General features: G+C 42.2%; 1 protein-coding gene across 6 annotated transcripts in view; it reads left to right on the forward strand.

The window, feature by feature from the left end:
• The first annotated feature begins 19,371 nt into the window (after positions 1-19,371).
• LOC133557815 (protein shisa-6) overlaps positions 19,372-24,819 on the forward strand; it is a 260,224-nt gene continuing 254,776 nt past the window's right edge. For all 6 annotated transcript variants that reach the window (XM_061908631.1, XM_061908632.1, XM_061908636.1 and 3 more), the window contains exons 1-2: positions 19,372-19,504; positions 19,755-20,527. In XM_061908631.1, the coding sequence (XP_061764615.1) occupies positions 20,007-20,527 (521 nt within the window). In that variant the 5' untranslated portion in view covers positions 19,372-19,504; positions 19,755-20,006. The remainder of the gene's footprint in view (positions 19,505-19,754; positions 20,528-24,819) is intronic.

The raw sequence follows: 24,819 nt of genomic DNA on the forward strand, positions 1-24,819 counted from the left end.
TCTCATCCGCATTAATAAAAACGATCCAAAATTTTTTTTAGTACAGTAGCATCGCTGACCCAACAAGGGACTCCTTCCAGTAGCTCCAACCATTCGGCAGATGACTTTATGAAATTCTTTAATAAGAAAATTTATCTTATTAGAAAAGATATTAAAGACAATGCGTCCCAGTTACAACTGGCTCATATTAACACAGATACGACTGTATATACGGCGGATACTGCAAATATCCAAAATACTTTCTCTCGTTTTGATGAAATAACATTAGAAGAATTGTTACTTGACCCACTTCCTGGGAAACTTATCAAGGAGCTTTTTGTATTATTAGGTCCATCAATGCTAAATATTATAAACTTATCACTTTCCTCGGGCACTGTTCCCCTAGCATTCAAAAAAGCGGTTATTCATCCTCTCCTTAAAAGACCCAACCTCGATCCTGACCTCATGGTAAATTACCGACCGGTGTCTCACCTTCCCTTTATTTCGAAAATCCTCGAAAAAATTGTTGCAGAGCAGCTAAATGAACACTTAGCGTTTAACAATCTATGTGAAACCTTTCAAACCGGTTTCAGGGCAAATCACTCTACTGAGACATCCCTCGCAAAATTGACTAATGATCTATTGCTAACGATGGATTCTGATGCGTCATCTAGGTTGCTGCTCCTCGATCTTAGCGCTGCTTTCGATACCGTCGATCATAATATTTTATTAGAGCGTATCAAAACACGAATTGGTATGTCAGACTCAGCCCTGTCTTGGTTTAACTCTTATCTTACTGACAGGGTGCAGTGCGTCTCCCATAACAGTATGACCTCGGACTTTGTTAAGGTAACGTGTGGAGTTCCCCAGGGTTCGGTCCTTGGCCCTGTACTCTTCAGCATGTACATGCTGCCGCTGGGTGACGTCATACGCAAATACGGTATTAGCTTTCACTGCTATGCTGATGACACCCAACTCTACATGCCCCTAAAGCTGACCAACACGCCGGACTGTAGTCAGTTGGAAGCGTGTCTTAATGAAATTAAACAAAGGATGTCCGCTAATTTTTTGCAACTTAACGCCAAAAAAACGGAAATGCTGATTATCGGTCCTGCTAGACACCGACCTCTATTTAATAATACAACTTTAACATTTGACAACCAAATAATTAAACAAGGTAACTCGGTAAAAAATCTGGGTATTATCTTCGACCCAACTCTCTCCTTTGAGTCACACATTAAAAGCGTTACTAAAACGGCCTTCTTTCATCTCCGTAATATCGCTAAAATTCGCTCCATTTTGTCCACTAAAGACGGCGAGATCATTATCAATGCGTTTGTTACGTCTCGTCTCGATTACTGTAACGTATTATTTACGGGTATCCCCATGTCTAGCATTAAAAGATTACAGTTGGTACAAAATGTGGCTGCTAGACTGTTGACAAGAACAAGAAAGTTTGATCATATTACGCTTTTACTTGCTCATCTGCACTGGCTTCCTGTGCACTTAAGATGTGACTTTAAGGTTTTACTACTTACGTATAAAATACTACACGGTCTAGCTCCATCCTATCTTGCCGATTGTATTGTACCATATGTCCCGGCAAGAAATCTGTGTTCAAAAGACTCCGGCTTATTAGTGATTCCTAGAGCCCAAAAAAAGTCTGCGGGCTATAGAGCGTATTCCGTTCGGGCTCCAGTACTCTGGAATACCCTCCCGGTAACAGTTCGAGATGCTACCTCAGTAGAAGCATTTACGTCTCACCTTAAAACTCATCTGTATACTCTAGCCTTTAAATAGACCCCCTTTTTTGACCAGTTGATTTGCCGCTTCTTTTCCTTTTCTCCTATGTCCCCCCTTCCCTTGTGGAGGGGGTCCGGTCCGATGACCATGGATGAAGTACTGGCTGTCCAGAGTCGAGACCCAGGATGGACCGCTCGCCTGTATATCGGTTGGGGACATCGCTACGCTGCTGATCCGCTTCCGCTTGGGATGGTTTCCTGTGTACGGGACTCTCGCTGATGTTTTGGATCCGCTTTGAACTGAACTCTCGCGGCTGTGTTGGAGCCACTATGGATTGAACTTTCACAGTATCATGTTAGACCCGCTCGACATCCATTGCTTTCGGTCCCCAAGGGGTGGGGGGGGTTGGCGTCCCACTGGATGTGAATTCTCCCTGCCCACTGGGTGTGAGTTTTCCTTGCCCTTTTGTGGGTTCTTCCGAGGATGTCGTAGTCGTAATGATTTGTGCAGTCCTTTGAGACATTTGTGATTTGGGGCTATATAAATAAACATTGAAACATAAATAAATAAACATTGATGGCGGCTAGGTGGTGGAGAATGTGGATGAGCGAAGAGGCGGGGTTTGCTGGAAGCGACGCCGCCGCAATCAAATTCAGGTGCGTAGATCGCGCAACGGCACACAATTGACAATTCTCCTCTGGCTGTATAAAAGGGGGGGAGGAGGAGGGATCATGGCAGAAGGAGTATGAGAACCAGCAGCACAACCTGACGAGCGAGAAGGACCGGGTGCGAGCCGAAGACAGCGACGAAGACAAGGCCCACTGAAAGCGAGCGAGGAGCGAGCAGGAGCGGATCAGCTGAAAAGCGATCCGACCAAAAGACAAAGCTTGTCTGATTCTAGTGCCGCCGTCTCCCCGGGAGTGGGTTGTTTCACTGCCACCAGTCATTGGATAAATGTTCCGCTTTGTCCCAACTATCGGATGTTCAGCGTCTCTGGAAGTGTATGGACAGTGGGCATGGCTTCGGCTGGCCTGGATGCTGGGCTGAGGCATGATGATTGCATGATCTGTCTGAGGCTGATTGGGGGAATGTAAATGATAAAACACTAAATATGAACAATATATGAATGTCGGGGGGGTCCACCTACATCTGGGGTCCTCTCCAAGGTTTCTCATAGTCATTTGTATTGACATCCAACTGGCCACCTACTTAGTGGCCTAGTGGTTAGAGTGTCCGCGCTGAGATCGATCGGTATGTCGTGAGCTCAAATCCCGGCCGAGTCATACCAAAGACAATAACAATGGGACCGATTGCCTCCCTGCTTGGCACTCAGCATCAAGGGTTGGAATTGGGGGTTAAAGCACCAAAAATGATTCCCGGGCACGGCCACCGCTGTTGCTCACTGCTCCCCTCACCTCCCAGGGGGTGATCAAGGGTGTTGGGTCAAATGCAGATAATAGTTTCGCCACACCTAGTGTGTTTGACAATCATTGATACTTTAACTTTAACTTTTTGAGTTTTTCCTTGTCCTTATGTGGGCTCTGAACTGAGGATGTCGTTATGGCCCATGCAGCCATTTGACACACTTGTGATTTAGAGCTATATGAATAAATATTCACTGATTGGTTGGTTGATGTATTGTCAGATGCTCAAATGTAAAGGTGCATCATATTTGCTTCCCAGCATCTGTTACATTTGCATGGTCAATTTTGCCACGTACCATATCATTACTACATCCTTTTTGTAAAACTATTCTGCATCATTCCCATCACGCTGCACACTCACACCCCAAAATGGCTAACTGCAACAGTAGGTCTCACCCTGCTATCTTTCACACCCGTCAGGTAGCTTGCTGTCAGCAAAACATCCTTAGTGTGTTTTTCAAAGTGTTGATTACAAATAGGCTGCACAAGAAACACTGAATTCCGTTTCCACTGCTATGATCTTCCATTCAGTGAACTTGAGCCATTGCGACTGCTAAAGTACAACATATTAGATTTGTTTGTCTGCTTTTCAATCTCTTGCTTAAAATTCATTTTTATGCAAATCAAAGTTTTAAAGTCGAATTTCATTTTCGACAAAGGGGAAATCATTAAAAACATGAACATTTATTGTAATTGTATGAATGTTGGAGGTCAATTCGCACAATAAGACTTTTAGCAAAATATATGTTCTTCACAGCAAAATGACTTTTTTTATTCTTATTGAGCCCCTTATATTGATGCTATATATAAGGGGCGCTCACGCTTTTTCTGCAGGTGAGCTACTTTTCAATTGACCAAGTCGAGGAGATCTACCTCATTTCTATTTATAATTTATATTTATTTATTTATGAAAGAGACATTTTTGTTAACAAGTTAATGGTGTTTAATGATAATACAAGTATGTTTAACACACATAGATTCCTTTCTTTCATGAAGACAAGAATATAAGTTGGTGTATTTGATTCTGATGACTTGCATCGATTGGAATTAGACAGTGGTACTAATAACGTCCGCATTTTCAAATGGAGGGAAAAAAAAGTCCTCCTTTCTGTCCAATACCACATGAAAGTGGTTGGATTTGGCATCTCATTTGTCCAACTTGCATACTCGTTTTTAAACACTTTGTTATGAGAGTAGCATATGTGTGTGGCCCTTTAATGTCTGGCAGCAGGTGAGTGACGTCAGTGAGTGTGCGGGTGGGCAAGCAAGTGAGAAAGCGGTCGCTAAGGCCGTGGGAGAAATACATTGGCATCAAACTCCGTAGCTTGCTAGCTTGTGCACGCTAGCTTTCTGAGACTCTTATTTTGTTAGCACAGGCAGGATGAAACAGGTCTTTTATGGTGAAGACAGGAACTGTGCAGTCGGTCTTTAGAGTTTTGACAGTAGGTACGGAGTCTCTAGAAATAAAATGTGTTTCTCTGCTTCCGCCCTGTTAGTGATTTTTTTCTTAAATATGAGCTCGCAGCAGCCAGCGTCATCTCACAAGATCCTCGGGTGCCGAGAATGTCAAACAACTGACGAAAGTGAAGTCTTGGTATGATTGATGATTGCTCATATTTATGTCTATTTTTTAATGCCTGGCTTGAGATCGACTGACACACCCTCGGAGATCGACCAGTCGATCGCGACCGACGTAATGCCCACCCCTGCTCTATATCAACATCATCATATCATGTCAGCTCATGGTCACTCACAGTCATTCAATGTTGGTTTCCGGCCATGCCGCTTATGTGGATTGATTTCTCCAGATTCTCTGAACCTTTTGATGATATTATGGACCGTAGATGTTGAAATCCCTAAATTTCTTGCAATTGCACTTTGAGAAACTTAATTCTTAAACTGTTTGAACATTTGCTCATGCAGTTGTGGACAAATCAATCAATCATTAATCAATGTTTATTTATATAGCCCTAAATCACTAGTGTCTCAAAGGGCTGCACAAACCACAACACAAACCACAACACAAACCACAACGACATCCTAGGTAGAGCCCACATAAAGGCAAGGAAAACTCACCCCAGTGGGACGTCGATGACAGTGACAATGATGACTACGAGAAACCTTGGAGAGATCCGCATATGTGGGCAACCCCCCTCGCCTAAGGGAACAATGGATGTCGAGCGGGTCTAACATGATACTGTAAAAATTCAATCTATAGTGGATCCAACACAACCGTGAAAGTCCAGTCCAAAGTGGATCCAACACATTAGCGAGAGTCCCGTCCATAGTAGAGCCAGCAGAAAACCATCCCAAGCAGAGGCGGATCAGCAGCGCAGAGACGTCCCCAACCGATACACAGGCGAGCGGTCAATCCTGGGTCCCGACTCTGGACGAGCGGTCCATTCTGGGTCCCGACTCTGGACAGCCAGTACTTCATCAATGGCCACCGGACCGGACCCCCTCCACAAGGGAGAGGAGGACAGAGGAGAAAAAGAAAAGAAACGGCAGATCAACTGGACTAAAAAGGGGGTCTATTTAAAGGCTAGAGTATACAAATGAGTTTTAAGGTGAGACTTAAATGCTTCTACTGCGGTAGCATCTCGAACTGTTACCGGGAGGGCATTCCAGAGTACTGGAGCCCGAAATAAACACGCTCTATAGCCCGCAGACATTTTTGGGGTCCGGGAATAACTAATAAGCCGGGGTCTTTTGAACTTCTTGCCGGGACATATGGTACAATACAATCGGCAAGATAAGATGGAGCTAGACTGTGTAGTATTTTATACGTAAGTAGTAAAACATTAAAGTCACATCTTAAGTGCCCAGGAAGCCAGTGCAGGTGAGCCAGTACAGGCGTAATATGATCAAACTTTCTTGTTCTTGTCAAAAGTCTAGCAGCCACATTTTTTACCAACTGTAATCTTTTAATGCTAGACATGGGGATACCTTTAAATAATACGTTACAGTAATCGAGGCGAGACGTAACAAACGCATGGATAATGATCTCAGCATATTTAGTGGACAGAATGGAGCGAATTTTAGCGATATTACGGAGATGAAAGAAGGCCGTTTTAGTAACGCTTTTAATGTGTGGCTCAAAGGAGAGAGTTGGGTCGAAGATAATACCCAGATTCTTTACCCAGTCGCCTTGTTTAATTATTTGGTTGTCAAATGTTAAAGTTGTATTATTAAATTGAGGTCGGTGTCTAGCAGGACCAATAATCAGCATTTCCGTTTTTTTGGCATTGAGTTGCAAAAAGTTAGCGGACATCCACTGTTTAATTTCATTAAGACACGCCTCCAGCTGACTACAATCCGGCGTGTTGGTCAGCTTTAGGGGCATGTAGAGTTGGGTGTCATCAGCATAACAGTGAAAGCTAACACCGTATTTCGTATGATGTCACCTAGCGGCAGCATGTAGATGCTGAAGAGTGCCGTCCCAAGGACCTAACCCTGGGGAACTCCATACGTTACCTTAACATAGTCCGAGGTCACATTGTTATGGGAGACACACTGCACCCTGTCAGTAAGATAAGAGTTAAACCAAGACAGGGCTAAGTCTGACATCCCAATTCATGTTTTGATACGCTCTAATAAAATATTACGATCGACGGTATCGAAAGCAGCGCTAAGATCGAGGAGCAGCAACATAGATGACGCATCAGAATCCATCGTTAGCAATAGATCATTAGTCATTTTTGCGAGGGCTGTCTCCATTGAGTGATTTGCCCTGAAACCGGATTGAAGGGTTTCACAGAGATTGTTAAACGCTAAGTGTTCATTTAGCTGCTCTGCAACAATTTTTTCGAGGATTTTTGAAATAAAGGGAAGGTGAGACATCGGTCGGTAGTTTACCATGAGGTCAGGATCGAGGTTAGGTCTTTTAAGGAGAGGATGAATAACCGCTTTTTTGAATGCTAGGGGAACAGTGCCCGAGGAAAGTGATAGGTTTATAATATTCAGCACTGATGGACCTAATAATACAAAGAGCCCCTTGATAAGTTTCCCAGGAAGTGGGTCAAGTAAACATGTTGTTTGTTTTATTCCATTTACACGTAACAATTTCTCTAATGTTATTTCCTCAAAACGAGAGAAACTATTTTGGAGGGCAGTATCCGTCGTAGATATCTGTGTTAATAGAACCCAGTTGTAGCTGGGACGCATTGTCTTTACTCTCCTTTCTAATGACTTCAATTTTTTTATTAAATAATTGCATAAAGTCATCAGCTGAGTGGGTGGAGCTACTGGAAGGAGTCCCTTGTTGGGTTAGCGATGCTACCGTACTAAACAAAAATGTAGGATTGTTTTTATTACGGTGGATGAGATTTGAGTAATATTTAGCTTTAGCTAAGGTAAGCATGCGTTTATAAGTTATTAAACCATCACTCCATGCTTGATGGTGCACCTCAAGTTTAGTCGTGCGCCATTTGCGTTCCACCTTTCTACATAATAATTTCTGAGCTCTAGTTTCTTCTGTAAACCATGGCGTACGCTTTTTTGGAGCCTTTTTTAACTTTAGTGGTGTTATGTTATCAATGGTTTCGCGCAGGGTGTCGTTGAAGTTGTTAGTGAAGTTATCAATAGAGCCCACATACTTTGGGAATGGTGTCATTACCGAGGGCAGTAGGCCAGCAAGAGTTGTCGTTGTGGCTGTATTAATGTTGCGGCTGCTATAGCAGTTATTATTATTATTAGTTTGACGAACATGCATCTGAACCTCGAATTTTACAAGGTAATGATCCATAGCAGGGGTAGGGAACCTATGGCTCTAGATCGAGATGTGGCTCTTTTGATGACTGCATCTGGCTCTCGGATAAATCTGAGCTGACATTGCTTAACACGTTAAGTAATGAATAATTCCGCTGGTAATCACAGTGTTAAAAATAACGTTCAAAATATAAAACATTCTCATGCTTTTTTATGTTCAAGAAGTTGCGTTAATGGTAAGAAGTAATTTATTTATTATTGGTTAGTGTGGGGCTTGCCCTCCTGGGGGTTCTTCAGACCACCAAAAGCTTGTTTTAGGGTTACAATATTCCATCCATCCATCTTCTTCCGCTTATCCGAGGTCGGGTCGCGGGGGCAGCAGCCTAAGCAGGGAAGCCCAGACTTCCCTCTCCCCAGCCACTTCGTCTAGCTCTTCCCAGGGGATCCTGAGGCGTTCCCAGGCCAGCCGGGAGACATAGTCTTCCCAACGTGTCCTGGGTCTTCCCCAAAGCCTCCTACCGGTTGGACGTGCCCTAAACACCTCCCTCGGGAGGCGTTCGGGTGGCATCCTGACCAGATGCCCGAACCACCTCATCTGGCTCCTCTCGATGTGGAGGAGCAGCGGCTTTACTTTGAGTTCCTCCCGGATGACAGAGCTTCTCACCCTATCTCTAAGGGAGAGCCCCGCCACCCGGCGGAGGAAACTCATTTCGGCCGCTTGTACCCGTGATCTTATCCTTTCGGTCATGACCCAAAGCTCATGACTATAGGTGAGGATGGGAACGTAGATCGACTGGTAAATTGAGAGCTTTGCCTTCTGGCTCAGCTCCTTCTTCATCACAACAGATCGGTACAACGTCCGCATTACTGAAGACGCCGCACCGATCCGCCTGTCGATCTCACGATCCACTCTTCCCCCACTCGTGAACAAGACTCCTAGGTACTTGAACTCCTCCACTTGGGGCAGGGTCTCCTCCCCAACCCGGAAATGGCACTCCACCCTTTTCCGGGAGAGAACCATGGACTCGGATTTGGAGGTGCTGATTCTCATTCCGGCCGCTTCACACTCGGCTGCGAACCGATCCAGTGAGCGCTGAAGATCCCGGCCAGATGAAGCCATCAGGACCACATCGTCTGCAAAAAGCAGAGACCTAATCCCGCGGCCACCAAACCGGAACCCCTCAATGCCTTGACTGCGCCTAGAAATTCTGTCCATAAAAGTTATGAACAGAATCGGTGACAAAGGGCAACCTTGGCGGAGTCCAACCCTCACTGGAAACGTGTCCGACTTACTGCCAGCAATGCGGACCAAGCTCTAACACTGATCGTACAGGGATCGGACTGCCATAATAAGACAGTCCGATACCCCATACTCTCTGAGCACTCCCCACAGGACTTCCTGAGGGACACGGTCGAATGCCTTCTCCAAGTCCACAAAGCACATGTAGACTGGTTGGGCAAACTCCCATGTACCCTCAAGAACCCTGCCGAGAGTATAGAGCTGGTCCACAGTTCCACGACCAGGACGAAAACCACACTGTTCCTCCTGAATCCGAGGTTCAACTATCCGGCGTAGCCTCCTCTCCAGTACACCTGAATAAACCTTACCGGGAAGGCTGAGGAGTGTGATCCCACGATAGTTGGAACACACCCTCCGGTCCCCCTTCTTAAAGAGAGGGACCACCACCCCGGTCTGCCAATCCAGAGGTACCGCCCCCGATGTCCACGCGATGCTGCAGAGTCTTGTCAACCAAGACAGCCCCACAGCATCCAGAGCCTTAAGGAACTCCGGGCGGATCTCATCCACCCCTGGGGCCTTGCCACCGAGGAGCTTTTTAACTACCTCAGTGAGCTCAGCCCGAGAAATAGGAGAGTCCACCACAGATTCCCCAGGCACTGCTTCCTCATAGGAAGACGTGTTGGTGGGATTGAGGAGGTCTTCAAAGTATTCCTTCCACCTATCCACAACATCCGCAGTTGAGGTCAGCAGAACACCATCCGCACCATACACGGTGTTGACAGTGCACTGCTTCCCCTTCCTGAGGCGGCGGATGGTGGTCCAGAATCGCTTCGAAGCCATCCGGAAGTCATTTTCCATGGCTTCCCCAAACTCTTCCCATGTCCGAGTTTTTGCCTCTGTGACCGCTGAATATTGTTTATTTTATTTTTCTCTCAGTTGCTTTCCAGCAATTGTCTTTTTCTCTTTTGTCCTCACTCGTGCTCTGGCTCCAGCCCCGACCCCGTCCCTCCCCCTGGCTGCTGCTTATAACAGAGCGACAGGTGATTAGATAACAAGGCCCATGTGGGCCGTCTACGCACCTGTCGCTGATTTCGAGGCCGGTTGTGGCAACATCCTGCTTTGCTGCAGGCCCGGAGGCCACGCCCCCTCCACAGTTAGCTTCAGAAAAACAATGTTATTACAAAGAATAAGAGACCTATTATACTCTGGAAATGTTGGTCTTACCTAAAAATGCATGCATTTAGTTGTGTTCAGTGTAAAAAAATATATTATATGGCTCTTAGGGAAATACATTTTAGAATATTTGGCTTCTTGGCTCTCTCAGCCAAAAAGGTTCCCGACTCCTGATCCATAGGTTTATCTATAACCCATAAAGGAGGCAGGCACAGAGTTATTTCTCAGCGTGTGTTTATTACAGCCGACACGTTAATTCACTGAAACACAACATCCAGATTCCCATCATGCATTGCTTCAAAAGTAGTAACGTCCAAAAACATAGCAGAGATGAAGCAGAAGAACGAAGAAGAGACCTGATGACGACCAAGAAGAGGTACGTTTGCAAATTCCAAAATTATTTGAAAAAATAATTTCAGTTCATCCAGGACGGCTCAAAGGGGAAAGGGTATGTCGTCCCCCCCAATCTCCCGAATTCGGAGGTCTCGAGGTTGGCAAGTATGCCCATCACAAGTTGCTGGGTCAATGGTCGCTCTTCGCAACATTTACGTTTAGTCTTGTTTTCACCACCTTTAAGTGTTTTCCTTGTCATAGTCTTTCTCCCTGTTCGCTCTTGGCGACTATTTTGGTTTTTGGCTCCACGCTTTATTAGCGTCTGAGAATTATTGTATTTTTGTCCTGCCTTGAATAATTAAGAGACTGCTGCCTGCACGTTGCTCCTGCTTGTCCATCTGGATCCAAAATAACACAAACATCGCAGCCATGCGTTCAAAATGTAACAAACCTGGACCTCCCCTGAAAATGAGTTGCTTCGGCAGCAGCCCCATGGCAGCCAGCATGAGCATTGAACGACTGTAAACATGGACATAAAGATATTTCATTTATTTTAAAGAAAAAGTATTGCGGATGATTGACAACATCACCAGCTGTAATGAAACAGGTGATGATTAAGGTTTGCAATTTTTTTTTTTAAGTGTTTCATGTTATTCTGCTGGTTTACCAAATTTTAGCTTACTTTTAGTAAAGTTATAGTACAAAGAAAGTGAATCATACCAAAATGTATTTCTATCTTTCACTTATTTTTATTTTGAAGGAAATGTTGCAAATATTTTTTTTTTTCAAATCTTGTTTTTGGTTGTTTCCATAAAACACACCTTTATCTTGGTAGTTATAATCCAAACAGGCTTGGATAATAACAATTTTGCCCATTAAATTTTTTAAATGTATAGTCATTGCTTTTTGTCTGCTAGCAGAATTTGAAAGTTGAAATGCTATATAATACAAAAAAACACTTTGTTTTGCAAATGTTTTAAAAATCCATCACTCATCTTGAGTATAAATGCTGGATATTCTTAAATCTTACATCCGTCCCTGGCTGAGGTTAACTAATACTCACTATACTAGCAGTGACGACTACTGACTGTCTTGAAAAATGTTTTTATATCCATTCTTGTTTTTTCTTATGCTGTACGAGTATATTTCTTTTGCAAAACCAGAGGACTAAAATATCAACTGGATTTTCAGTGACATTCTCTCTGAACAAGTGGAATCATTCCACATCCCACTCAAGGGCTCTCAACCTCACACTATAAAGCTGAGGGACAGATTTATGAAAATATTAAAGTGAATAATCACATATTTTAAAAATTGCATTCTGACCACTTTACATTGAATTTTTTGACACTTTATTAATATGTAAATGTGTGTGTATATATATATATATATATATATATATATATATATATATATATATGTTTATATGCAGCACGGAGCACGGTGGGGGGGTGGTTAGTGCGTCTGCCTCACAATACGAAGGTTCTGGGTTTGCTCCTGTGCTCAGGATCTTTCTGTGTGGAGTTTGCTTGTCCTCCCAGTGACTGCATGGGTTCCCTATGGGTACGCCGGCTTCCTACAACTTCCAAAGACATGCACCTGGGGATAGGTTGATTGGAAACACTAAATTGGCCCTAGTTTGTGAATGTGAGTGTGAATGTTGTCTGTCTATCTGTGTTTGCCCTATGTTGAGGTGGCAACTTGTCCAGGGTGTACTCCGCCTTCCACCCGAATGTAGCTGAGATAGGCCCCCCCACCCCAAAATGGATGGATGGATATATGTTTATACATATATTTGTAGATACAGTATATATATGCATATATATGTATGTATATAAAGGCACACATCCATCCATCCATCCATTTTCTTTCACTTATCCGAGGTTGGGTCGCGGGGGCAGCAGCCTAAGCAGAGAAGCCCAGACTTCCCTCTCCCCAGTCACTTTGTCCAGCTCCTCCCAGGGGATCCAGAGGCGTTCCCAGGCCAGCCGGAAGACATTGTCTTCCCAACATGTCCTGGGTCTTTGGTGTGGCCTCCTACCAGTCGGACGTGCCCTAAACACCTCCCTAGGGAGGTATATATATATATATATATATATATATATATATATATGTTATATACTGTATATATATATATATATACATATATATATATATATATATATATATGTATATATATATGTTTTATATATATATACATATATATATGTATATATATATATATATATATATATATGTTATATATATATATATATACATATATATGTATATATATATATATATATATATATATATATATATATATATTAGGGGTAGGCAAATTAATGCGTTAATTATGAGTTAACTCATCCATATATTAACGCCGACAATTATTTTATCGCACATTTGCGTATGTTGTTTACATGCTTTTATTTTGTTAACGCCTTCTCTTAACAAGATGGCGTCGCCCGGCGTCGAGGAGCTCTTGGTAAAGATGGAACATTTGGCAAAAATACCGGACAATTCTGCAAATTTCATGGCTGGCTTACAGCGTGGTCACTCCGGGATCACTTACGACCGCCAGACAATTCTGAATGTGGATAGATCGGGCCGTTTTGGACTGAATGACGCAAGCTTGCTAGACCGGCTAGCTAGCATGGGAATACTTTGCCGGCTATATCCAGCGGCCTGTGAAGCAGCGGAGTATATGTGTTGTCTGTCTATTTATGAATAATGCAGACGAGGAGTGTTGGCTGAGTTCTTAATGTTTGCTTTCAGAGCATGCATATCACAACATACAAGATGCCGTCATGGCGACACACAACCTATACCGGGCTACCGCGCATGCTTGTCACTCCTGTTGCATGCTGGGTAGGGTAGTTCTTTTTTTCCCTGGCTCATAATATCACAATATAGTACCATGTATATGATGTGTTCAGTTTATCAAAGCACCAAGCAAACAATCGGAAAATTCCCATCATATCAATTCCTAGATATGGTCATAATTATTTTAAGTGCACTACGCAGAATAAACACAACATTATTAATATTGCTACTACGGATAATTTGATCAAAAATTCCCTAAAACAGCCCACTACCTATAATATAGGTTTTTTAAACATAAGATCCCTAATAAAAAAAATGTTTCTGCTGTTACCTCAGAAATTGCCTGTTCAGATGTTATGATTGTGGCTCAGAGATTTGTATGTAGATTATATTTATTTTCCATAACAAACAGGGTAACTTAAATACTCTGGCAGTGGTAGTACTAAGCTTAAATGTTTGTATTTACATTTTTGAGTTGATTTTCATAAAATATGCTATTTAACTGCTACTGTTTAACAAGGACTGATTTGAATTGTGTTTGCACAACAAATGTTTTGGCGCTTTTGTTCATGTGGGGGAATATTCTAATAAAGGTGCACTACACACTACTTTTGAATTCCTTATTGGGCTTTGCGTATACAATGCAGTTAATCACGATTAATCAGAGAAATAGTGCGATTAACTTCGATTAAAATTTTTAATCGTTGCCCAGCCCTAATATGTATATATATATATATATATATATATATATATATATATATATATACATATATATATATATACATACACATATATATATACATATATATATATGTTATATATATATATATATATATATATATATATATATATATATATTTATATATATATATATTTATATATATATATATGTGTGTATATATATATATATATATATATATATATATATATATATATATGTATATGTAGGTGTGGGAAAAAATCACAAGACTACTTCATCTCTACAGATCTGTTTCATGAGGGGTTCCCTCAATCATCAGGAGATTTTAATGGAAGCATTCACATACAATGGTTTATATAGAGCACAGAGTAGGTGGGTACAAGCAGGCGTAGGGTGTGGTGATTGGCTCATGTGTTACCTAGGAGGTGTTTCCGTCTATGGCGGCATGTTGAAATGATTTCACTGCGCTTGCTGAGGGATGATAGATCTGGATGATATATAATAAACAGTTTCTCTTTTAAGCATAGGTTGCATCTTTTATTACCACTGTTGTAAGGTGTGCTTCCTTTAGAAACCAGACTTTGCAGAATTCTACAGAACTCAGCAAACACATTTGGAACCTCAAAGACAATAATGTTGAATATTCAATAACATGGCAAATTCTCGCATCCAGCACACCTTACAACAGTGGTAATAAAAGATGCAACCTATGCTTAAAAGAGAAACCGTTTATTATATATCATCCAGATCTATCATCCCTCAACAAGCGCAGTGAAATCATTTCAACATGCCGCCATAGACGGAAACACCTCCTAGGTAACACATGAGCCAATCACCACACCCTACGCCTGCTTGTACCCACCCACTCTGTGCTCTATATAAACCATTGTATGTGAATGCTTCCATTAAAATCTCCTGATGGTATAGGGAACCCCTCATGAAACAGATCTGTAGAGATGAAGTAGTCTTGTGATTTTTTCCCACACCTACATATTGCGCTCTACCACGGTATCGAGCACTATTCTCCGGATAATCCAATCAAGACATATATACATATATATATATATATATATATATATATATATATATATATATATATATATATATATATATATATAAGGGCTGCAACAACTAATCGATTAAATTGATTAAAATCGATTATATAAATAGTTGCCGATTAATTTAGTCATCGATTCGTTGGATGTATGCCAATGCGCATGCGCGTAGTTTTTTTTTGTTTTTTATTTGTATTATATTATATTTACATCTAACACAATTTCCCAACTCTTTAGGAAACGGGGTTTGTTATATTTTTCCCCCTAAACCTTTATTTATAAACTGCAACATTTACAAACAGCTGAAAAACAAAAATCAAAATAAGTACAAAAACAGTACAAAACAGCGTCAGGGTGGGGCTGAGCCCACGGCTCATGAGGTGGCAGTGAGCCAGCCAATGATGTGTCATGTGCAGCTCACGTGACCACGCCGTAGCCTTTGTTTGGAAACATTCGAAAAATGGCGGAGGGAAACAGTACGGATAGTTAGGCGGGGAAACATCTCGAGGTTATTGCTTCAATGGAGAAAAGTGTACGACCTAAGTCTTCAAAAGTGTCAGAACACTTTACTTTAAAGACTTCAAAGAAGACATTTCCTGCAAAAAGTGCAGCACGGACGTCAGGTGACACGGAAGGACAACTTTGCTTCGGGAGCACCTGAAGAAGATCCATGGATGAAGGGCAGAACTCACGGTACGTAACTTTTTAAGTCCATAGTCCGAGTACATTGATCTGTTATGTCCGTCTTTGTGTGTTTTTAATCTTTTTTTAACAAGGAGATTTTTTTTAAGGGAGAGCAGCAGCAACTGTTGTGTGTTAACTTTCAAAGTGTTAGGAACTTTTTGGATAGTGCGGCGACTTCATTTTCTGTGTTTTGAGTCGCAACAGGCATACATTCATAAGTTCAGCTTTTTTGTGAATAACGTTAACGTTATGTCTTTGCTGCAACACAGGGCTGATAATGTGTCTCCGGCACATTTGACTCCGTTTTGAGAGAGAAAACACACGTTTAACAATTTGAAAATAAACGTAACGGACAGAAATATCTCAGGTTGGTTTCAAAATGGATCAATGTAGCCGGGCCCAATAAAGCTATATAAATCTATTTAGACTTGAATTACGCTTTAGTTTAACTAAACGTTATGAAGATGCTGGAATATTTCATGCTATGATTCAGAGGTAGCCTAAAATGAATCCTTTATTATTCAGAACAGAAACGTGTACTATATCTGATCCAGTTTTGATCCAAAGAGTTAAATTTCTGGGTTGTTATTGGTGTATTCTGCAACTCCAATGTCCATTTATTCAATTTAGCTGTTTTTTTAATGTGGTGGCGTATTTGTCAGAAATTATTAATTAAATCAACTGGGACTGTGTTGAGTTACATGTAAATGATGCTACTATGTACGTTCATTATATGGTTTCTGTCATTTCAGAAAGAAACAAGGCAGCATTAGAGACTTGGTACAAAGGAAGGTGTGCACCCCACGGCAAGCGACTGCACTGACTGATGTTATCCTGATTATTTTGCTAACTGACATGAGGCCACTATCAATGGTGGAGGACAAAGGTTTTAGACAAATGATTCACGTCCTCAACCCCCGTTACACTCTTCCCTCGAGGAACCATTTTACCAAACTGATGGAGAGGAAGTACGAGTGGACATTCCATGCTGTGCAGACTGACATAAAACCCACCCAGAGCAAACTTGCTCTCACTACTGATGCATGGACAAGTGTAGCCTACCTTGGCAATACATGCCACTACATTGGAGAGGAATGGAACATGAAGTCAATCTCCCTTACGACCATGCCATTAGAGGAAAGACATTCAGCATCCAACATTGCAGAATAGTTGGAATAGGTAATAGCCAAGTTTGAAATTCCCCTAAGCAAAAGTATTGCTATTGTGCATGACAATGGTGCACTTTATAAAAAAACTAACATTTTAGTAACATTTGCCTTGTTTTATTTGGTAAGCGGAAAGGACATGGTGCCAGTATGCTGTTTTTTAAATAAAGTATTGGAAAGGATAGAAATGTAGTTTGTCTCTTTTATCTGATTATTAATCAATTAATCGAAGTAATAATCGACAGATTAATCGATTATCAAATTAATCCTTAGTTGCAGCCCTAATATATGTATATATATATATATATATATATATATATATATATATATATATATATATATATATATATATATATATATATATATATATATATATATATATACAAACCCCATTTCCATATGAGACAGGAAATTGTGTTAGATGTAAATATGAATGGAATACAATGATTTGCAAATCCTTTTCAACCCATATTCAATTGAATGCACTACAAAGACAAGATATTTGATGTTCAAACTCATAAACTTAATTTTTTTTTGCAAACATTAATTAACTTAGAATTTCATGGCTGCAACACGTGCCAAAGTAGTTGCGAAAGGGCATTTTCACCACTGTGTTACATCATCTTTTCTTTTAACAACACTCAATAAACTTTTGGGAACTGAGGAAACTAATTGTTGAAGCTTTGAAAGTGGAATTCTTTCCCATTCTTGTTTTATGTAGAGCTTCAGTCATTCAACAGTCCAGGGTCTCCGCTGTCGCATTTTACGCTACATAATGCGCCACACATTTTCGATGAGAGACAGGTCTGGACTGCACGCGGGCCAGGAAAGTACCCGCACTTTTTTTTAACGAAGCCACACTGTTGTAACACATGCTCAATTTGGCTTGGCATTGTCTTGCTGAAATAAGCAGGGGCGTCCATGAAAAAGACAGCGCTTAGATGGCAGCATATGTTGTTCTAAAACCTGTATGTACCTATCAGCATTAATGGTGCCTTCACAAATGTGTAAGTTACCCATGCCTTGGGCACTAATGCACCCCCATACCATCACAGATAATGGCTTTTGAACTTTGCGTCGATAACATCCTGGATGGTTTGCTTCCCCTTTGGTCCGGATGACACGATGTTGAATATTTCCAAAAACAATCTGAAATATGGACTCGTCAAACCACAGAGTACTTTTCCACTTTTCATCAGTCCATCTTAGATGATCTCGGGCCCAGAGAAGCCGGCGGTGTTTCTGGATGTTGATAAATGGCTTTCGCTTTGCATAGTAGAGCTTTAACTTGCACTTACAGGTGTAGTGACAAACTGTTTTTAGTGACAGTGGTTTTCTGAAGTGTTCCTGAGATGGTGTGGTGATATCCTTTGGAAATTGATTTAGGTTTTTGATACAGTGCCGTCTGAGGGATCGAAAGCCACGGTCATTCAATGTTGGTTTCCGGCCATGCCGCTTACGTGGCGTGATTTGTCCAGATTCTCTGAACCTTTTGATGATATTATGGACCGTAGATATTGAAATCCCTAAATTTCTTGCAATTGCACTTTGAGAAACGTTGTTCTTAAACTGTTTGACTATTTGCTCACGCAGTTGTGGACAAAGGGGTGTACCTCGCCCCATCCTTTCTTGTGAAAGACTGAACATTTTTTAGGAAGCTGCTTTTATACCCAATCATGGCACCCACCTGTTCTCAATTAGCCTGCACACCTGTGAGATGTTCCACATAGGTGTTTGATGAGCCCTCCACAACTTTGTCAGTATTTATGGCCACCTTTCCCAACTTCTTTGTCACGTGTTGCTGGCATCAAATTCTAAAGTTAATGATTATTTGCAAATTTTTTTTTTTTTTATCAGTTTGAACATCAAAAATGTTGTCTTTGTAGCATATTCAACTGAATATGGGCTGAAAATGATTTGCAAATCATTGTATTCCGCTTATATTTACATCAAACACAATTTCCCAACTCATATGGAAACAGGGTTTGTATATATATATATATATATATATATATATATATATATATATATATATATATATATATATATATATATATATATATATATATATATATATATATATATATATATATATATATATATATATATGTGTGTGTGTGTGTGCGCGTGTTTCTATGTATATGTCTATATATGGCGTTGTTAGGCGTTTGGCACAAAATGTGTGAGTTGACAGACATTTTGTACCATATGGAAAGTGGTATTTGCAGTTAATAACCACACTGCATGTTAAGTATCATGCAAATAAGAGGAAGGAAGCTCGTCTGTTGCTGCAGAAGGAGGTGGCTGTGTGCAATTTGCCAATTCTTAACGGAGTTCTGACGCCAGCACCGACGTGATGTAAGAAACCGGGAGGAGGGAGAAGAGAGGAGAAGTGGAGAGAAAGAGAGAAAGAGAGGGATTTTACCTCACAGCGCTGAGGGTTGGCTTTATCGTGGACCAGACATCACGGACTCCATGTGGGGCTTTTAGCACAGGTAGGCACATTTCCATCATTTCAATGTGCGCATTTTCTTAATGAATTTGACTATATTCACACAATATTGACAGCTTGTATTATAATATGAGATGGAAAGTAGTGGGAAATGTGTAATAATGCTGTACGCCAAAATAAGTTGTGTTCATAATATATATATGTTTATAAATGACATTTAACTGATAACAAGTTAAAAACCGAGCGAGCTTTTATGTTTCCAGTCCAACTTTGACTTGAGCTCTGTTCGCCAGCACACCGGACAGCGCCGCTAATTAAGCCCGCTCGAGAGCCCCCGCTCGCCCGGGCTTCCATCGGCACAAGTCCCGCTCCGGATATGCGCTCGTCCACAGACCGCGATGCCAACCGCCGGTCCCAGTGACTTCCCCCGAGCATGAAGGCTGCGCACAGCACCGAGCGAGGCGGAGAAACTTCTGCAAGACTGAACCCTCCAGCGAACCTTCCCCGGTCGTCAGCGTACTGAGACGTGCCTTACAGCGTCCGCCATGGGGATAAGACACATTCTGCTGCTGCTCGTCTATCTGGACCCGACGAGCGTGTTGAGCGCGGCTGCGGGTGCCAAAAAAGCCAAGCAGACGCACAGGAAGATCCCCAAAGCCACGGCGGCTCCCACGGCGGCCCAGCAGCCCAAGACCCCGCTCCCTGTGCCGGTCAGCAACCACGACACCTGCCTGGGCTACTACGACGTGAGCGGCCAGTATGACAAAATGTTCGAGTGCAACAACACGGACCACCGCTACTGCTGCGGGACTTGCTACCTGCGCTTCTGCTGCGAGTACAAAAAGGACAGACTGGACCAGAAAGCCTGTAAGAACTACCAGACTCCCGTCTGGGTGCAGACGGCCGCTCCGTCCCAGGCTCCCACGGAGGAGACGTACGTGGACCAAACCAACACCGCCGTCTACATCACCTGTGGGATCATCGCCTTCATCATCGTCATGGGAGTGTTGGCCAAAGTTGCCTATGACAAAGCCACAGAACCGCCTCAAGAAATGAACATACACAGGTAAGGCACGTCCGACAGCTGTCAAAATGAACCATACTTAAGGGATTAATGTGAATGTGTGGACTATATTTATATAGCACTTTTCTCTAGTGACTCAAAGTGCACTACAGTGTGAAACCCAATATCTAAGTTAAATTTTTTTAAACCAACATGGGTGGCACTGGTTACAGTGTTTAGCTCAAAGACACAACGGTGGAAACTAGAATGGTGGAAGCGGGGATTGAACCAGGAACCCTCAAGTTGCTGGCACGGCCACTCTACCAACGGATTTACACCGCCCCGATCGCAAGGAAATGTTGCATTTATCATGTATGCAGATGCACATAAAGTTAAATGTACCAATGATAGTCACACACATCCTCTGCATTTGACCCATCACCCTTGATCAGCCGTTGGGAGGTGAGGGGAGCAGTGAGCAGCAGCGGTGGCCACGCCCGGGAATCTTTTTTTTTGTGTGATTTAGCCTCCAATTGCAACCCTTGATCCTGAGTGCCAAGCAGGGAGATAATGGGTCCCAATTTTATAGTATTTGGTATGACTCAGCCGGGGTTTGAACTCACGACTTACCGATCCCAGGGTGGACACTCCTAACAAGAAGGCCACTGAGCAGGTTATAGTTGGATCAGGGGTGGCAAACTCATTTTAGATCGGGGTCCACATGGAGAAAAACCTACTCCCAAAATGAATCATACTTAAGGGATTAATGTGAATGTGTGAACTATATTTATATAGCGATTTTCTCGAGTGACTCAAAGCGCTTTACAGTGTGAAACCCAATATCTAAGTTACATTTTTTTAAACCAATGTGGGTGGCACTGGATACAGTGTCTTGCTCAAAGACACAACAGTGGAAACTAGAATGGCGGAAGCGGTGATTGAACCGGGAACCCTCAAGTTGCTGGCACGGCCACCCTACCAACACACAGCCCCGATCACAAGAAAATGTTGCATTCATCGTTTATGCAGATGCACATAAAGTTAAAAGTTGAAGTACCAATGATAGTCACACACGTCATCTGCATTTGACCCATCACCCTTGATCAGCCCCTGGGAGGGGAGGGGAGCAGTGAGCAGCGGTGGCCACGCCCGGGAATCCTTTTTTGTGATTTAGCCCCCAATTGCAAGCCTTGATGCTGAGTGCCAAGCAGGGAGGTAATGGGTCCCAATTTTCTTAGTATTTGGGAGATTAATGTGAATGTGTGGACTATATTTATACAGCGCTTTTCTCGAGTGACTCAAAGTGCTTTACATTGTGAAACCCAATATCTAAGTTACATTTTTTTAAACCAGTGTGGGTGGCACTGGGAGCAGGTGGGTTAAGTGTCTTGCCCAAAGACAACGGCGGTGACTAGGTTGGCGGAAGCGAGGCTTGAACGGGGAACCTTCAAGTTGCTCTGCCAACCGAGCAATACCGCCCCGATCACAAGGAAATGTTGCATTCATCATGTATGCAGGTGCACATAAATTTAAAAGTTTAAGTACCAATGATATTCACACACATCATCTGCATTTGACCCATCACCCTTGATCAGCCCTTGGGAGGTGAGGGGAGCAGTGAGCAGCAGCGGTGGCCACGCCCACGAATCATTTTTTTGGTGATTTATCCCCCAATTGCAACCCTTGATGCTGAGTGCCAAGCAGGGAGGTAATGGGTCCCATTTTTATAGTATTTGGTATGACTCGGCCGGGGTTTGAACTCACGACTTACCGATCCCAGGGTGTACACTCTAACAAGAAGGCCACTGAGCAGGTTAGAGTTCCATCAGGGGTGGCAAACTCATTTTAGATCGGGGGCCACATGGAGAAAAATCTACTCCCAAAATGAACCATACTGAAGAGATTAATGTGAATGTGTGGACTATATTTATATAGCGCTTTTCTCGAGTGTCTCAAAGCGCTTTACATTGTGAAACCCAATATCTAAGTTACATTTTTTTTAAACCAGTGTGGGTGGCACTGGGAGCAGGTGGGTTAACGGCGGTGACTAGGATGGCGGAAGCGAGGCTTGAACGGGGAACCCTCAAGTTGCTTTGCCAACTGAGCTATACCGCCCCGATCACAAGGAAATGTTGCATTCATCATGTATGCAGGTGCACATAAAGTTAAAAGTTGAAGTACCAATGATAGTCACACACATCCTCTGCATTTGACCCTTGATCAGCCCCTGGGAGGTGAGGGGAGCAGTGAGCAGCAGCGGTGGCCACGCCCACAAATAATTTTTTGGGTGATTTATCCCCCAATTCCAACCCTTGATGCTGAGTGCCAAGCAGGGAGGTAACGGGTCCCATTTTTATAGTCTTTGATATGACTCGGCCGGGGTTTGAACTCACAACTTACTGATTTCAGGGCGGACACTCTAACAAGAAGGCCACTGAGCAGGTTAGAGTTAAAACAGGGGTGGCAAACTCATTTTAGATCGGGGGCCACATGGAGAAAAATCTACTCCCAAGTTGGCCGGACTGGTTAAATCCTGGCACGATAACTTAAAAATAAAGTCAACTTCAGATTGTTGTCTTTGTTTGAAAAAAGAAAAAGCACATTCTGAAATTGTACAATTCATAATGATGTCGATTTTAATTTTTTTTACACTTACATGTTGCGGTTAATAGTATTCTATCTTTATTTGTCGTTATTTATATTTTCTGAATAAATGATGTGATCATGTTCATCAGTCAACTCATTAGTGTTCATTTTCAATCAAGATAAAAAAAAATATCAAAATCCAATTACAGTATGTTATTTATGTAGTTTGATCATTTTCCTCGACTAACATCATGTGGTTTATTTTGTACATATGTAGTATCATCTACAAAAGATACAAATAATTGCTATTGCGACATCCAGTGGACACATTTAGAACAACTTTTTCTTTCGTTCAAAAATCTCAGGTACATTTTCATCCTAGGCAAATTCATCCAACGGGCAGTATAAAACCTGTCTGCGGGCCTGATCCGGCCCTCGGGTCGTTTATTTGACACCCCTGATTTAGAATATTAATGCAATTTATTTTTACCGTACAATTTAACCTTTACCACAGTACTGTCAGTGACCAGATCAATGCATACGTATTGTACAAAGACTCGCTGGCAAATTTCACTCCAAAATACAGAATAAAATAACTGTAGATAAAACTGGGACCAAGTTTTCTGCAAATAAATAAAGTGCAACATTTAAAAACGTTCCTAGTTGGCATGCTGACGATAAAATTAGGCTTGTGAACAAATTCAGGGATGTGAGCACCATTTGTGAAAACAAAGGAAAACTGAGAGAAAAACATAAATACATGTTGGAAAAAGAGGAACATTTATATGCTGCAATGCAAACCTGGAAAGATTTTTTTGAAAATAATGACTACATGCACTGCAGTTTTCTGCATGTCTACACTATACTTTACCTTTACATTTATTCTCATCTATCAACCTCTTTTGACTGTCATTTGGACACAAGTGCCATGTAAATTACCACATAACTTTTTTAGTTGATAATTTACTAACATTATTATCACTGAAATTGTCATGTAAAATTGTATAACGTAAAACATTTCCCGTTTGGCAATTATCCTGTAGCCACGCCCCCTCGGGTAATATACTTCCAGTGTTGTGACCTCTGTTTACAATCGGTCACGTTAAAAATACTTTCTGGCTGGCTTCTAATACATACTCTAGAACTACAACTCGTTCGGAACAAACAGTGTTCAGATTATTATCATCCAAATTGTTACGGCACAGGGGAAGAAGACGGCACATACAGCAGAGATGTCGTTTTAGCTCAATATTTATTATCTACACAAGAGAAATGGAGTGTGTCAACTTATCCAAAATGTGTGGTGTGTGACTATGTGTAGAGATTAGCTGTAGTGTGTTACCGGTAGTGTTGAGCGAGGTATGTACATCCAAAGGGGGCAGGGCAGGCTCGGAGGTCCGTGTCCAGGTCGAGATCCAAGCGGCAGCCAGGGAACCAGAGGGAATACGAGACACCCAGCTCGTGACATGGAAACGGAGAAAGGCTGCTGGAAGACGACAAGGGAAGAAGAGACAAATGAACACGGAAGGGAGAAAACACAGAGAGAGTGTGAGCATAAAGCTTGATGAGTCGGCTAACTGTACTGGAAATGATCGCTACTTTCTGACCCGGAACGCAGGTCTGTACTGGCTTAAGAGGCCCTAGATAGCTCTTTGGCGACAGGTGTGCAGATTGCAGATTGATTGCAGCTGCCTGCCGCAGGTGCGCTCTTGGAGGTACGCCCAGCGCAGCGCACAGATGAATGCGCACCTCGTGCACTAGGGCCGTGT

The sequence above is a fragment of the Nerophis ophidion genome, linkage group LG08 (assembly GCF_033978795.1).
Source record: "Nerophis ophidion isolate RoL-2023_Sa linkage group LG08, RoL_Noph_v1.0, whole genome shotgun sequence".
In the NCBI taxonomy this organism is placed as follows: Eukaryota; Metazoa; Chordata; class Actinopteri; order Syngnathiformes; family Syngnathidae; genus Nerophis; species Nerophis ophidion.